General features: G+C 38.2%; 1 protein-coding gene across 2 annotated transcripts in view; it reads left to right on the forward strand.

The window, feature by feature from the left end:
- Sec23b (SEC23 homolog B, COPII coat complex component) overlaps positions 1-17509 on the forward strand; it is a 37771-nt gene that overhangs the window by 8577 nt on the left and 11685 nt on the right. For both annotated transcript variants that reach the window (XM_015483319.2, XM_015483313.2), the window contains exons 5-14: positions 490-726; positions 831-916; positions 2135-2279; positions 2886-3044; positions 3395-3510; positions 7369-7492; positions 9828-9908; positions 13234-13323; positions 14082-14188; positions 16173-16326. In XM_015483319.2, coding sequence (XP_015338805.1) covers positions 490-726; positions 831-916; positions 2135-2279; positions 2886-3044; positions 3395-3510; positions 7369-7492; positions 9828-9908; positions 13234-13323; positions 14082-14188; positions 16173-16326 — 1299 coding nt within the window. The remainder of the gene's footprint in view (positions 1-489; positions 727-830; positions 917-2134; positions 2280-2885; positions 3045-3394; positions 3511-7368; positions 7493-9827; positions 9909-13233; positions 13324-14081; positions 14189-16172; positions 16327-17509) is intronic.

The following is a 17509-nucleotide window of genomic DNA, read 5'->3' on the forward strand; positions in this document are numbered from 1 at the left end:
TTTCTATGTATGTACTGATATATCCCAGGACCTAGACCAATGTCTGACACATAGTAGGTATTCAGAAATGTAGAATAATTTTGTTAGATACAAACAGGGTTTTTTTTTTTTGTTTGTTTGTTTGGTACTGGGAATTGAACTCAGAGGTGTTTTACCACTGAGCTACACATCTAGTCCTTTTTATTATTACTTTTTTTGAGACAGGATCTTGTTAAATTACTTAGGTCTTCATTAAATTGCTGAGACTAGCCTCAAACTTGAGATACTCCTGCCTTAGCCTCCTGAGTTGCTGGGACTATAGAATGTGCCACTATGCCTAGCCACAAATATTTTTTATATTTAGTTTGTTTTAATAGAATCTGCATCAGGGTAAGTAGCGGTTTGTGTAGGTGTCCTCCTGAGAATAAATGTAGTTGAAGACTTGACATTTACATGCCTGATTTGTTTGTATTTGTATACTGATCATCATGCTTTTTCCTTTCCCTAAAGCGAGGCGCACAGTCTCCTCTGATCTTTCTCTATGTGGTTGACACATGCCTGGAGGAAGATGACCTTCAAGCTCTCAAAGAATCCCTGCAGATGTCCCTGAGTCTCCTTCCTCCAGATGCTCTGGTGGGTCTGATCACTTTCGGAAGGATGGTGCAGGTTCATGAACTGAGCTGTGAAGGAATCTCCAAAAGTTATGTCTTCCGAGGGACCAAGGATTTAACTGCAAAGCAAATACAGGTCTGTGCTGGGTTTGTATAGAAATGGTAGCAAGGACATTTTTAAAAAATTAATCAGTTATTTACTCATAATGTGATGGGAAATGAGTCTTTTGTTTTTTTTAGGATATGCTGGGTTTGTCTAAGCCAGCCATGCCCATGCAGCAAGCAAGACCTGCTCAACCTCAGGAGCACCCTTTTGTTTCAAGCAGGTGAGATGCTGACATTCAGTATTATGTGCTGTAGTGAGCATGCACGTTGACGTGAAAATAAAAGAAAAGCAATGCAAGTATGTCGGTTTTCTTATGATTAGATAAAAAAGTCAATGAATAAGCTTAATCCATATTTAATGTTTTATCAAAAAGGTTTTGAGACCACTGTATTCATTCATTCCCCTCTTTTTTGGACATATGGCTATTATTCTTTTTGATTCTTAAATAAAACTGGAAAAATGGAAAAGACCTCTTTTGAGTGCTCTCAAAAAAGCTTATGAACAGATACTTTACTCAGTTAAATTGAGTGTCCAGTGCTGACCCAGGTTGTGTTAACTGCTAGTAAACTTGATAAAATGCATTGTCTTCCGGGCTGGGGACAGCTTCCTTCTCTTAAGAAACAAGATTGTTCTTTGTGTTACTCTAAAGCTCAAGGGACATACAAACTGAACCTTTAGAATTGTGCACATTGTCCACATAAGTGGACCACATACAGATAAAATTTCCGTTAGACATGTCCTTAGAATTTCTTTTTTTTTTTAATATTAATTTTTTAGGGCTGGGGTTGTGGCTCAGTGGTAGAGTGCTCGCCTAGCATGTGCGAGGCCCTGGGTTCGATCCTCAACACCACATAAAACTAAATAAACAAAAATAAAGGTATTATGTCTAACCAAAAAATAAATATTTAAAAAAATATTTATTTTTTTAGTTGTATTTGGACACAATATCTTTATTTTATTTATTTATCTTTATGTGGTGCTGAAGATCCAATTCAGGGCCTCTCATGTGCTAGGCAAGCGCTCTACCATTGAGCCACAACCCCAGACCCCTTAGGATTTCTTTGCTGCTTAAAATTTAATTAAACTGATTTGTTCCCTTTTAAGTTGATTTTATTCCCCCGTGCTAGCGCATGATCTCGCTAGCGCATGCTCTCGCTAGCGCATGCTCTCTCTCTATATATGTATATGTATGTATATGTATATATATGTATATATGTAATATATATAATATATATATCACTGAATGTTAGGTTTTAAATTATATTCCTTAGTAAAATTGCCTTGAATTGTTTTGTGTTTGTAGAGACAATTTTAAAGAAAAAAATGGCAAATTTTTCCTACTCTGAATAATTATTTTAAATAATTACATGTCACCAAGGTTGGAAGACCAGGCTACCTTATTAAACTATAATTGATATGTCCATTCAAAATCTTACAGATTTCTGCAGCCCATTCAAAAGATTGATATGAACCTCACTGATCTTCTTGGGGAGTTGCAGAGAGACCCATGGCCAGTAACTCAGGGGAAGAGACCTTTGAGATCCACTGGTGTTGCTTTGTCCATTGCTGTTGGTTTATTGGAGGTAATTGAGAATTTATGGGGCTCTCTCACATCATACAAACTTGCTCTTAAAAATCATATTTGGGGCTGGGGTTGTGGCTCAGCAGTAGAGTACTCGTCTTGCACGTGCAGGACCCTGGGTTCAATCCTCAGCACCACGTAAAAAATAATTAAGTGAAATAAAGGTATTGTGTCCCACTATAAAATAAGTATTTTTAAAAAATCATATTTGTTGGCTTTTTTTGAAAATTCACTGTGACCTAAAGTCATTGTTATTATCTACATTGAAGGAGCTCCTAAAGGTTTTCAAGAAAAAATAAGGGAATTAGAGCAATAGGAACTGCTCAGAATAAAGTAGTAAAAGTATATAAAGCCATTAGGGTGAGAGAAAGTAAGTGCTGTTTTTCTGCATTGTCATTTATATCATTCTGCTGTATCATCAGTATTAACAGCTGATGAGGAGCTGAGAACTGCTTAGCATGCATGAGACCCTAAGTTCAATCCCCAATGCAAAAAAAAAAAAAAAAAAAAGCTCAGGAGAATCTTTTGGAATATTTCTATAGGGAAATTGAAAACACACTTGGAGATGGGCTACATCCTTCTAATATGCTGTTATTTACTGTTTCAGGGTACTTTCCCAAACACAGGAGCCCGTATCATGCTATTTACTGGAGGTCCCCCCACACAAGGGCCTGGCATGGTGGTTGGAGATGAATTAAAGATTCCTATTCGTTCCTGGCATGATATTGAGAAGGATAATGCACGGTTCATGAAAAAGGCAACCAAGGTAGGTTCTCTTGGGTATGGGTTAATTGTGTTAACCTGGTGTCAGGTTTAGACTGCTCTAGAGTGACAGCTGCTTTATTGAGGCCTTCTTGTCACAGTCAAAAAGATTTATTTGCTGAGATGATCTTCCAGATCTTGGCTGCTGTTAAATTATTGTCCCCAGCCTCTGAGCTTCAAGTGGATAGCTGTAAGTTTGTGAAGGTTGTTGAGATTGGAAACTATTTTTTATTTTGTGTTTTGAAGATAATGATCTTCATAGTCCTATATTTGATTACATCATTTGGTATGTTAAGGCATACCTTGGGATTAATGTTAATGTTTCCTAAAGACAGTTTTCTCCTCTCTTTACAGCACTATGAGATGCTTGCTAATCGAACCGCTGCAAATGGTCACTGCATTGATATTTATGCTTGTGCCCTTGACCAAACTGGACTATTGGAGATGAAGTGTTGTACAAATCTTACTGGGTATGTTCATAGTGAACACCTGGAAAAAAGAGAATGTCTTTTTTTTTTCCCTTCAGTGCTGGGGATTGGACCCTGGGCCTTGCATATCTAGGGAAGTACTCTACCACTGAGCTACACTCCCATTTTATGATAGAATGGTGCCCTTCAGGAGTCCTTGACTTGGAGCACTCAGAGATGCTGTAATGTATTTGTGAACATCCTGTGGTTTGTATGCTAGGGTGTGTGTGTATAGTTTTTGTGGAGAGGTATCATTATTTCCATCAGTGTCTCATTGAGGTATTTGATTCCCACAAGATTCAACATTTAGGTCAAATTCCATGTTGGATAAATGTTTTAATGGTGACATAAAAAGATGTAGGGTTTTTGTTGAGTGCTCAAGGTGAGCCAACAGCTTGGGATGACTTCCTGCAAAGATGGGTTATCATAGGCTAGGTTATAGGAGTAGATTATCTTTGAAGAAAATCAAAATCTTGGTTTCTTTGGTGATGGTGACACCTTATACAGATTATGTCATTTTTCATTCTGAGCATTTATTTATTTATTTATACTGGGGATTGAGCCCAGGGTGCATAACCACTGAGCCATGTCCCCAGCCCTATCTATCTATCTATCTATCTATTTATTTATTTTGAGACATGGTCTTGCTTAGGAGCTTGCTAAGTTGCAAGCTTTAACTTTTGTGAGCTTTTCCTTTTAAACAAGCTTATATAGTGCTGGAGAATGCTTGAAATTGAGCTACACTCCCATTCCCATGTGGAGAATGGTTGAAGGAACTAGAAAAGACTAAGCTGAAGACAGATGGGATCTAGTTGCGTGCAGAGGCATATGTCACTGCAGTGGCTTGGGAGGCTGAGGAAGGAGGATTGCGAGTTGAAAGCCAACCTCAGCAAAAGTGAGGTGCTAAGCAACTCAGTAAGACCCTGTCTCTAAATAAAATACAAGCTAGGGCTGAGGATGTGGCTCAGTGGTCAAGTGCCCCTGAGTTCAATCCCCAGTACCAAAAGAAAAAAAAAAAAAGAAGAGATGGGCATGAGAACTGTATTCAATGTTGAAGAGTTGTTCTGTGGAGAAGAGATCAGAAGAATTAGGAACAATGGGTGAAGCTGCCGGGATATAGAATTTCACCCAGTATAAAGAAAGGTCTTGGGGCTGGGGTTGTGGCTCAGTGGTAGAGTGCTTGCCTAGCACATGTGAGACCCTGGGTTTGATCCTCAGCACCACATAAAAATAAAAAAAAAATAAAATAAATGTATTCTGTCCAACTACAACTAAAAAATAAATATTTTTTTAAAAAAAGGTCTTCCTAGGTATGGTGGTTCCTGCTGTGTAATCCTAGCTACTTGGGAGGCTGCGGCAGGAAGATCGCAAGTTTGAGGTCAACCTGGGCAAGTTAGCAAGACCCAATCTCAAAATAAAAAGTAAAAAGAGTGAGAACTGTCCAGACATGGAGTGGACAGCTTCTGGAGGGAGTAAGAGATGTTCAGTCGTAACTTGGCAGGGATGTTGTCAAGGGGCAGGTGGGTGTGAGTTAGATTAGATTGTGTGATTATGACAGAAGACCCCAAAAAAAGTTCATTTCTGTCTGGTATACTGGTTTCATCATCATCAGGGCTGAGGCTCCCATCAAGCTATCTGCCTCAGTGTGCAGTGCGTGGCTTGGGGTATTTGCTGGAGTTCTACTACATTACAATAGCAGGGTGGAAAGGCCAAAGAAGGATATGCCCTTCTGGCAAGAACATGCCCCACTCAAACTAAAGGATTCTCCATCAAGTTAAAGTGAGTCATGTGACTACATGCAAGGTACACTAGGGAATGTCATCTTTATTTCTTTTTTTTAATGTTTATTTTTTAGTTGTAGTTGGACACAATACCTTTATTTTATTTATTTATTTTTATGTGGTGCTGAGAATCGAACCCAGAGCCTCACACATGCGAGGCAAGCATCTACTGCTGAGCCACAACCCCAGCCCTGGGAATGTCATCTTTATTCCAAGCAACTGTGGAATACATGATTAAGGAAGAAGGGAGGGTGGATATTTGGGGCCAAATTGTTGATCCCTCACTAAAGGGCTCAGACATTGAGAGAGCTGGACCAGGTAACCTTTCTTGTTTTCTTTCCAATTCTGGGATCCTGTTTTATAAATGACAACTTGTTGTGTAGCTGAAGCAGGCTGTGCTTCTTGCTGAAAATTTGAACAATATTTTCTCTAACTTCAGTAAGGGATAAAAATCAGTATTCATCAATTAGAAAAAATGTTCCTGTGAAGTCAAGGATTCAGTGTGTTGCAGCAGAGTTAATCTGAAAAGGTTTTTCCCCAGGCCTGGTTATTCTCCTATACTGAAAAAGTATGAGAAAAGTTGGACATGTTTTCTTGTTATAGAGAAAACCCAAGTCAAACTCAAGTCTCACCTACTATATGCACATAACACGGAGCATTGCAATGAACCTACAGTGTGTGTGGGTTTGTCCCCGTCAACAAGCAAGCAATGAGTTCTGCAGTGGACACCAGCTGGGGATCTCTAATTCAATTCAGTCCTGACTCTTCCTATTTGGACACAATGTCATATCACACAAGACTGGCCCCTACCCACTTTAGAAGACACAAGCCCCAAGTTGTTTTATCCAGGCACATGAGTGACTGGCTGTAAATTTGGCTTCCCACAAACTCCTCCTTGGGTTCTATTAATTTGTTCAATCAGCTCACATAGAACTCAAGGAAACACATTTACCAGTTTCTTGTGAAGGGTATTATAAAGGATACAGGTGAAGGGGTGCATAAGGAGAGGTGTGAGGGAAGGGACATGAAGCTTCCATCCTCTCTGGTACACACTTTCTAGGAACCTGCATGTGTTTGGCTATCTGGAAACTATCTGAACCCTGTCCTTTTAGGTGGTTATGACAACTGTTACATAAGTATGATTGAAGTATGGCTAACCATGTAGAAATGTAATTGGGCAAAAAGAATATCATTTAATACTAGTTGTCTGGGGAAACCTAGGATAGCTTGTTCGTATTTTTCTTGGCCTTTCTGTGCACATTCCATTCTCCTGGGTAAGAGGTAGGCCTTTTGATTTATCAGACAAGATAGGTCATAGAATTTGTTTATGGCCAGTTCTAAGACAGAAAAGTTGGTGGTTAGAGTTTCTGGGATTTGCCTTGGGGAAGAGAAATTCTATTTATATAACTTGCATTGAGGAGGAAGTTAGGCTGGGAATCATGGACAAAAACCCAAGGTATCTATGTCAGTATATATACATAGATATCTCTATATGTCTGTAGTAGATAAATATACTTACGTATATATTTATCATAATATCATAATAATCTGTTTAAACTGCTAGGATTGTTGAATAAAGGATACTCTCTTTAAAAAAAAACTTTTTGTTTGAAATAATTATGGATTTACAGAAATTATAAATGTGCTGGGAGTACAGAGAGGTCTCTCCATACTCTTCATCTAGCTCTTCCCCGGGGCAGCATCTTACATAAACATAGTACAATGTCAGTACCAGGAAATGGACTTTGGCACAGTACAGTTAACTGTAGTGCAGACCTTATTTACCTGTACTTTTTTTTTTCTTTTGTATGTGAATAGGTATAATTCTAAGAGATTTTTCATCTCTATAGGTTTGTGTAATTGCTATAGTAATCAAGATATATTAGTATTCTTAAGGATTCTTAGTTTAATATTTTAGAAACTTTTTTTCCCCCCTAAATACAAATTAAACTTGCTGTTCTTTATTTAAGTGAGTTAGTACCTTTACAGACGTGGGTATTTTTTTCTCCTTTGTAAACATCCAGGGAGCATCTGGATGGCTTTCAGTCTTACTAATGTTCACTTTTTTCTTTTTTCCTAGAGGCCACATGGTGATGGGAGATTCTTTCAACACTTCTCTCTTCAAGCAGACATTCCAAAGAATCTTTAGTAAAGATTTTAATGGAGATTTCAGAATGGCATTTGGTGCTAGTTTAGAAGTAAAGGTATGTATGATAGCCTTTTAAAATGTTAATGGAATTAGAGTGTTACTTTTTTTTTGGTACTAGGGATTGAACTCAGGTGTGCTCTACCCCTGAGCTACATCCATAGCCCTATTTTATTTGTTTTTAAAATATTTATTTTTTAGTTGTTGTTGAACACAATACCTTTATTTTTTATTATTATTTTTTAATATTTATTTTTTAGTTGTAGTTAGACACAATATCTTTATTTCACTCATTTATTTATTTTTTTATGTGGTGCTGAGGATTGAACCCAGGGTCTCGTGCATGCAAGATGAGTGCTCTACCGCTGAGCCACAACCCCAGCCCCAATACCTTTATTTTTTTTAATTTTTTTTCTGTGGTGCTAAGGATCGAACCCAGGGCCTCACACATGCTAGGTGAGTGCTCTACTGTTGAGCCACAACCCCAGCCCCTATTTATTTATTTTTTAAGAATTAAAAAAAAATAGATTTTATTTATTTATTTATTTATTTATTTATTTATTTTTATGCGATTCTGAGGATTGAACCCAGTGCCTCACACATGCTTGACAAACACTCTATACTGAACCACAACCCCAGCCTCCTAGCCCTTCTTATTTTTTATTTTGAGATAGGATCTCACTAAGTTGTCCAGACTGGCCTTGAACTTGCGATCCTACTGCCTCAACTTCCCAAGTAGTTGGGAATATAGGCACATGTCACTGTACCCAGCTAGAATGTTGCTACTTGTTTAGTAGTCAGACTTCTGGCAACTTCAACTGGACACAGGCATATACAGGCCAATTAAAATAATCTCTACAAAATTTGCTGTCATCAGGCTGGGGTTGTGGCTCAGCGATAGAGCGTTTGCCTAGTGCAAGCGAGGCCCTGGGTTCCATGCTCAGCACCACATAAAAATAAATAAATAAAATAAAGGTATTTGTCAACTACAACTAAAGAATAAATATTAAAAAAAATTTGCTATCATAACATATATCATTCACCTATCTGTTTTCTCCTGGAGGAGGACCTATGTATTGGTTAGCATTCTAAACAATGAGTTTTTGGTTCCTCTGTAGGCCCTCCTTCACCTTGCTTTAGGACAGTTGAAATTGGGAGGTGGATAATGGGGTGAGTGTTCTAAGCAGCATTGTGACCTCAGCATAGCAGCTACACAGTAGTCACTGTCCACCCATCCATCAGTATGGGTTACTGCATTCCATAAGCAGTTTATATTAGTACTTGCCTGAAGAATTATCAGAGTGCTCTAAAACAGCCAGCACTGTGAGTTTTGGTTTGTTTTCCCACATAGGGACTCATCGCCAGAGACAGTTGACTCTGAGTCATTGAGGAAACAATAAAAAGGTCCATTAGAAACTATGGAGAGTTGGAGGTGATCATTAAATCATCTAGGTTAGCCTTTAAACAACATTCTCATGTGTTTGAGATTTTTTATTGTTAAAGAGAAATGGGTGATTTTTTGTTTTGTTTGTTTTTTTGGTATCAGGGATTGAACCCAAAGGCACTTTACCATTGAGCCATATCCCAGCCCTTTTTATATTTTATTTTGAGACAAATTTTACTAAGTTGTGGAGGCTGGCCTGGAATTTGTGATCCTCCTATACCATCCTCCTGAGTTGCTAGGATTACTGATAAGAGCCACCACACCCAGCAGAAATGGATGTTTTTGAAATGAGTTCAGCTAAAAAAATCTAAGCAAGTTGGCCTTGTGTGGGCTTCATGAATTAAGTATTTTTAAAGCAACACAAAACAGTATGTTCACTGGTTAGAAATACATAAATATCAGACATAGCTTTCCTATGTTCATATATGAATACATGACCAGTGAAACTCATATAAAACCACTCATATCATATCATATAAAACCACAAGAATGGTATCCTAATTAGAATGTTATACTCCATGTATATATATGTCAAAATATACTCTACTGTCATATATATCTAAAAAGAACAAATTTTAAAAGTTAGAAAATAAAAATAAAACATGCACACACCAAAAAATATGTAAATAATTGTGACCATATATGGGATTGGAAAAGAATGTAGTTTGTTGGTAGAATTGTTATCTTCTAGGTATATAATTTTAAAGTTTGAAAAGTGAACTGAGAGAGTTGAAAATGCTGTATCATCTTCATGCAGCACCTACAGGCAGATTTTTTTTAAATTTTAATTAATTCAAGTGGCCCTGGAAAAGTTAGTAGGGGAGCAGTTGGATGCTTTAATCCATGTGGGATTTTCTTTTGGTGGAATGACATTGCTATATTTGCCTGTTGTGAGAGCAGGATGGATCTTAGTGATTTTAACATTTACTCTGTTGTGAATTTATTTTAGACATCTCGGGAACTGAAGATTGCTGGTGCCATTGGTCCATGTGTATCTCTGAATGTGAAAGGACCGTGTGTGTCAGAAAATGTAAGGAAACTCCTCCATCACCCTCATCTGCCCTGGAGATAACTCATTAGATGAGTCTGAGCACAATGGTCTTGTATTGTCACCTATGGTGGGGGGAAAAGGGCTAACCCTCATTGATGGCAACTCTGAGAGATGGTGTTAGAGAGAAAGAAACTGACAGGTCACAGAGGTTAGAGTCTTGCTCAGAATTAGAGCTGACATGTAGAAGCTAGATCCCAGGTCCCCCTGACTCCATAACCCATGCATGAGTGACTGTTGAGGAGCCACAGGCTTCCCCTACAGTACAAGGCAACCATTCAGCAGAATCCTTCAGGGATTCTATATGCTTGCTGTCCTTAGAGTTGATATCTTTGCTTCACTCTCAGCTAATAATGGGCCTTCCTACAACAGAGACTGCCATGAATTGGTTAGGCAGCAGATGATACTGTTACATATACAGACATTATTTTCTCTAGTAATAATTTGTGAGTGTATGTAAACCAATTCAGTCATCACTTGAGAGAGTGGCTTTGCTGATGACCCACATCCTCTTATTATATATACTTCAGCTACCAAAAAGCAAAGCTTTTGGTCTGATGCAGCATGGTCCCAGGTGAGGATGACATAGTCATGTCCTTCCCTCATGGTCATCTTTAATGGGAGGGTGGACTGTAGAGCCAGTTGAGTTCAGGGCATCACTACCTCTCAGTAATTGTGTAGCCCTGGCAAAATACTCAGTTGCTCTGTAATTCAATATCTTTATCTGGCAAATGGGACAATAACAATGCCTACCTCACAGCCTTGTTAGGAGGAATAAATAAGGTAGATCAGGTAAAGCAGTTGGGACAGAGCCTGACATACTGGAGGCCTACTTGAGATGTTCTGTTTCACAGTATCATCTTTGTCTTCATCAGAACAAACATTCACAAGTTACTACACAGATTAAACTTTTGTCAAGCTTGGCAGAGGAAAGACAGTTTGAGTGAACATTCCTGTAGTTCCCTGGGTGGGGCAGATTGCTGCCCAAAAGCCCATCTGAAGAGTTACTCATTAACCCCGAGTGCCAAAGGACTTGTATTCCTATTTTCTGGCAGGGCTTTGGAAAGGCTGCCTATACCAGAGTATTTTCCATAGACTTAAAATATGACTGGCGAAGTCTTTGAGAAGTAGGTTAAGAAGACATTTTTATGAAGTAGTACAATTAGCTGTTCCAATAGAGTTCAGCCCTGAAAGTTTTGATTGGCGGTGCAGATACAAAGAGAAAGATCTAATTTTCAAGCATACAGAGAAGTTTTAAGGAAGAATTTCTGTTCAGCATTGTCAGTTGTTAACAGTTTGCCATAATTTTGCTGTGTCCTCTTTTCTTGCCACATTTGCCTTATCTTTTTGATTAGCGTTTCCTTGACATAGTAGCTTCACCAACCTTTTTTTTTTTTTTTTTTTTTTTTTTAAATAACATTGGGGATTAAACCCAGGGACACTCTACCCTTGTGCTACACATCTACCCCTTTTAAAAAGTTTTTATTTTGAGGCAGAGTTTTGCTAAGTTTCTGAGGCTGGCCTCAAATTTGGGATTGTTTTTTTCTGAGCCTCCTCAATTGTGGGATTACAGGCATGCACCACTGTGCCCAGCTATACTTAGTGTTTAAAAAAATCTAGAATAGTCTTCATCTTTTTGTTCATTTGTGTATATTCTTTGCCTTTTTTTTTTTTTTAAAACATGAGATTGATTTATTGAAGTGTTAGTGCCGGGGTCTTCTCTAATAGGATGTCTCACATTCTTGATATGTCTGATGGTTTCCTTGAAGGAGTAAGTATCTGTGTTGTTTCTTTTCTCTGTATTTCTTGAGAAGCAAAAGTTTTTAAAGGTGTGATTAAATTCAGTTTGCAAACAGCTTAATGGTTTTAGCTGTTGATTATCTTCACTTGAATCAAATTATTTCACTAGAAATTATAAAATGATGGTTTTCTAATTCTATTTTTGTACTTTTTCAAATAAAGTCATTTAAATGCTTAAGTAAGGCATTTGTATTTTAGAGAGAAATTGTTATTCTGGGGCACTGGAGAGTTGTACCATTGCTGAGTCCTGTGCCTAGAGAAGGAGCTAGTGAAGAAAGAAGGGAAGACCCATAAGCTCCTTCTTGGCCATTTTTGCTGGGTTTTGCCCTTCACCTTCCAGTGGATGTGAAATCCCTGCTTCTTTTAGAGAATACCTTTAAAGTGGAAGCTGAACACCCAAAATCCGTCCATCTCACAGTCTTGCATAAGAGGTGCTGACAAAACAGAGTGCCCTCCCTGCTCTCTATCTTAGAACTGCTGTGCAATTTCACTTAAGAATCTTTCCTCTCCACTCAAACTGTCACCTCCCTGAAATCGCTGGTTCTGTGGCCAGGTATGGAGGGCCCTGGCATGGCTCCACACCAGACAGATGTCAGTTGTACACTCAGCTGACAGTGTGCAGTGTGGGTGGAGTCGAGTAACATAGATGACTCTATTAATGTCTAAGCATGGTACTTTCTAAGCACAGCATTCTGCATCCAGATAAGGTGTGGTGCCAGCTCCTCTATGATGATAGAATGTACATTTCAGGGTCTGGTAATTTCATTTGATGTTTCTAGGTGTTTTTTTATATTTGTGTTGTTTTCTTGTAGATATTTTTATTAAAACAATGTCAAATTCATGTTTAAGTGAACCTCATATTTATCACCAGCAGCCATTCAACGAATCAGTAAAAAGCAGCCTTCACACCATTATGATTTCCTTTGTTTCCTCACTGACAATTTATATATAGCTTTTGCCAAAAAAAAAAAAAAAAAAAGTATTTTACAGCTAAAGTTCTGCCACTAATATTGATGGTTGTCAGAAGTATATAGAACTTTCAAAAAAAGCCAGGTGCAGTGGTGCAATCCTGTAATTTCAGCTGCTTGGAAGACTAAGGTGGAAGGATCATGAGTTTACTAAAGTGAGGTGCTAAGCAACTCAGTGAGACCCTGTCTCTAAAAAAATGCAAAATAGGGCTGGGGATGTGGTAGAGTGGTCAAGTGCCCCTGAGTTCAATCCCTGGTACCAAAAAAAAAAAAAAAAAAATTGTTTTTTTCAAAAATAAGTAGATAATTCTAATATATGTGATGTAATGAAATTGTTTAGAGTGCCAATCTAAAAAGCTTAAAAGCTTTAAAAATTTTAAAGTGCTTTGAAAATAAATGTTAAGGATTTTTCTGGTCTATAATATAAATTTTTACCTCAGAGTTCATGTTCTAAGTGTCCTGATCTGTTCATCAGCATTTTTCTTTAACAGTTAACCATAGAGTTGGGTTTTTGTGTTTTAAATTCTTCTCATCTGTAGGAGCTTGGTGTTGGTGGCACGAGTCAGTGGAAAATCTGTGGTCTGGATCCTACATCTACGCTTGGCATCTACTTTGAAGTTGTCAATCAGGTGGGTTGGATACAAGCCACTATTCCTTGATTACTTTCTCCATAAACAAGTACTGCCTTTATATTGTTTTAGGCCTGATGCTAGTATGGTATAATCTTTTAATTTTCTATCCAGGGCTTAGTCAGATTCAGACAGCAAGTTAATTTTATCACTCTATTGTTGAACTGATAGGTCATTTTACCAGCCATTACTCTTCATTGTAATGTTAGAGAATTTCTCCAATATTTTATTAAGAAAAATTGCAAACATGGAGAAATTGAAAAAAAATTTATAGTGAATACCCACATATCTACCAGGTAGATCTGTAATTAAGATTTTACTATAGTTGCTTTGTTGTATGTATATCTATCTTATTTTTTATGCATTTCAGAGCAACTTACAATCATAGCTGTATCTCTTCCTAAACATTTCAGCATATATATTGATAACTGGGATTCAATTTTGTTTTGTTTTTTCCCCCAGTGCTGGGAATTGAACCCAAGGCCTTGCATGCATGCTAAACATGTGCTCTACCCCTAAGCTATAGCCCCAGACCAAGGAGTAATGAATGTGGTTCTTCTTCTTTTTTTTTTTTTTTTTTTTTTTTTTTTTTGAGGTAAAAGTTATGTACAGTGAAATGAATGTGCAGGTCCAAAATGTACTATTTAGAATGCATCAAGATCCTCACCATGTTAGCTATCAATTGTAGAGGAGCACAGTGGACCCTGACTGAGTCATGCCTATGACAGTAACCAAGTGTGTGGCCTCTCAACTTGCAGCACAATGCCCCGATCCCCCAAGGAGGCAGAGGTGCCATCCAGTTTGTCACGCAGTATCAGCACTCCAGTACCCAGAAGCGCATCCGTGTGACCACCATTGCCCGAAAGTGAGCCACCCTGTTTTTTTTCTGTTGAATCACTGGTTAATGGTTTTTCTGTGAATAGATAGTTTAGCATTTATGAGTTTTTCTTTCTGATTCCATTGAATGGTTCAGAAGAAGAGGATTCATTCTTGGCTAGCCCTTTTGGGTCTTTGAGCACTTGCCTAGGGTAATCAGTTTTCAGTAAGAATGTAGTTCATTGGAAATTATCTAATATGATTTTGTTTATTAGCTAAGTCATAAATACATACTTCTTATTAAAGATTTAAGCAGAATATAAGTGTATTTATGTGGTTCCATATCCATAGATTCAGCCAACCTCAATGGGAAATATTTTTAAAAAATCTGTACTGAACATGTACAGACTTTTTTCTTATCATTCCCTAAACAATGCAGTATCAACAACTATTTACATACCATTTTTATTGTGTTACATATTATAAGTAATCTAAAAATGATTTAAAGTATGCCAGGCACGGTGGCACATGCTTATAATCCCAGTGTCTTGAGAGGCTGAGGCAGGAGGACCACAAGTTCAAAGGCCAGCCTCAGCAACTTAGCAAGACCCTAAGCAAGTTGCAAACCTATCTCAAAATAAAAAATAAAAGGGCTGGAGATGTGGCTCAGTGGTTAAGCACCTCTGGGTTCAATCCCTGGTAGTAATAGTAGTAGTAGTAATAATACTAATAATAAATGGAAGAATGTACATAAATTATTGCAATTTTATATAAGAAACTTGAGCATCCATGAATTTTGATAAATGAGGGGGAGCTTAGTACCATTCTCCAATGGATCCAAGAGATGACTATATGTTTGTGGGTCTTTCCACTTATTTTCCCCAGAGGTGCTGTTACTGGTTTAACTTCACAATCCCATTTCTGTGAAATTATATATCATATATGTTTGTATGTATTTGCAGGCCTATCTCTGACTTATTTTAATGGTTACATGGTTTGGATAGGATACATCACTCCTCAATTTTTTTTTTCAGGAGTGGGTACCAGGGATTGAACTCAGGGGCACTCGACCACTGAGCCACATCCCCAATCCTATGTTATATTTTATTTAGAGATAGGGTCTCACTGAGTTGCTTTAGTGCCTTACTTTTGCTGAGGCTGGCTTTGAACTCGTGATCCTTCTGCCTTAGCACCCTGAGCTGCTGGGATTATTAGTGTGCGCCACCATGAGTTGGGTGCTCATCATTCCTCTATTAAAAAGACATTTCAAGTCCTGCCTTCTCACAGTGATGCATTTATATTTTTAGGTCTTTGCACACACAGGTATTTCTTTCCAGCCCTTCAGACAATAAAATTTTGGATACTTCAGAACTATTCTCTTAAGTGGCCAATTTGTGTTCTCCCCAGTAGTCTAAGAAGAATGCCCTGTTGCCTCATTTATAATGGATATTATCAATTTTAAAAAATATGTATTTTTAGTTGTAGATAGAAACAGTTTATTTTATTTTTTTATGTGGTGCTGAGGATCGAACCCAGTGCCTCATGTGTACTAGGCAGGTGCTCTACCACTGAGCCACAACCCCAGCCCCGATATTACCATTTTTAAAAATATTTTTCAGTTGTTGGACACAATATCTTTATTTTTATTTATTTATTTATCTAATGTAGTGCTAAGGATTGAATCCAGGGTCTCATGCGTGAAAGACAAGCACTCTACCACTGAGCTACAACCCCAGCCTGATATTACCAATTTTTAACATGCAAATATAAAGCAATAACCTACTTTCTTCCCCCACCCCATTATCAATGAGTTAAATGCTTCTTTTTTCTATAATTTTTCTTTTGATTTATAGCCTTCAGAGGTCACATGAAGGTTATTGAGAATATGTTAAACTCCAGTGATCTCTTAGTGAAAGTGCAGTTCAAATCTCTGTTGTCTTAGATGAAGATACAGGATCGTGTTTATCCAAATGGAGATCTGGCCTTCTGATCATTCCTGAATGTATGTGTGGCACTAACTCTGAAATTGTCAGTTGGGCAGATGCACAGAGTCAGCTCAGGCACATAGAAGCTGCATTTGACCAGGAGGCTGCAGCAGTTTTGATGGCACGGCTTGGAGTGTTCCGGGCAGAATCAGAGGAGGGGCCCGATGTGCTCCGATGGTTGGACCGACAACTCATCCGACTGGTAAAGTGGGAATAATGGCATTAGATTCAGTCTTTTTCTCTGCTCCACTTTTGAGAAAATTGTCTTTTAACCCTATTATTTTATATAATTAATCAGCAAGAATTTATCAGTTACTTACTTTATGCCAAACACTTGATTATTTTGAGATTGATATGAAAGAAGTATTCACTACACATTTCTCCCTCAAGACTGACACTGTAGTGGGACGAAACAACATGCACAGAACATTTGGAGAGTGATGCAAATCTGTGCATGTTAAGAGTTGAATTAGATAAGTCATTTTGTGAATGTTATGGTCCTGTATTTTCCAGATCTGGAAGGCGGTTTTTGGAAACAGGGACCTAAGCACACTGGGTTTAGGGAAATGCCTCATGTTGTTAGTCTGGGTCTAAGAGGAGGGAGATCACACAATAATAAAGGGAAGGTTTTATATGAAGAATTATTAAAACAGGGGAGTAGGTTAAGGAGAGGTTAGCTACTAAGAAGCAAAGAGAACTGGCAAATATAAGGCACAGACATGACTTCTAGTGCTGAGGTAGAGCACCCTCTCCCCCGCCAAGGCTGGTCCAGATTGTGGCTGTGGTTCAATGACTCTTTTATAGCAGAGAACTTGCCATGGTGCTGTGTCAGAGGGACTTGCTAGAAACAGTCTAGAATTTGACAAAATTTATCATCCGGGTACTAGAGAAGGCTATTCACAGAGAAGTATCTCAGCAGAGGTACATGGGATGCTGGAGTATCTACTGGCTATGTGTACTCTAGGATCTCAGCACTGGAAAGGCCACAGAGATATAGGGATCTGGTGCTAAGGCAGCTGCCACATGACCACACTGGTACTCAGCAAGTAACACTTTGACTCCTCATCCTCTTCTGGCAAAGCTGATGAACATCATGCCAACTGGCAAAGTAGTTAAAGGGCCCATATTCATTTCACAGCAGGCAGAAGGAGTAAATTTGGAGCCACAAGGCAGTTAATTGATAATTGGCCTACTACATATTCTTACTTTCTCAGAGATTCACAGCATATATTTGTGATTTAAAGCTTAGGGAAGAAACCTATTTAATTTTGTTTAGTCCTCTATTCGCCCTTGCCATCTCATGGAATCATTTATCAGGGAGTATTAATACTTCAAACAAAACTTGAAAATTGTTCCTCTAGATTTCAAAGGGAGGATAGATGATC

The sequence above is a fragment of the Marmota marmota genome, unplaced genomic scaffold (assembly GCF_001458135.2).
Source record: "Marmota marmota marmota unplaced genomic scaffold, marMar, whole genome shotgun sequence".
Lineage (NCBI taxonomy): Eukaryota > Metazoa > Chordata > Mammalia > Rodentia > Sciuridae > Marmota > Marmota marmota.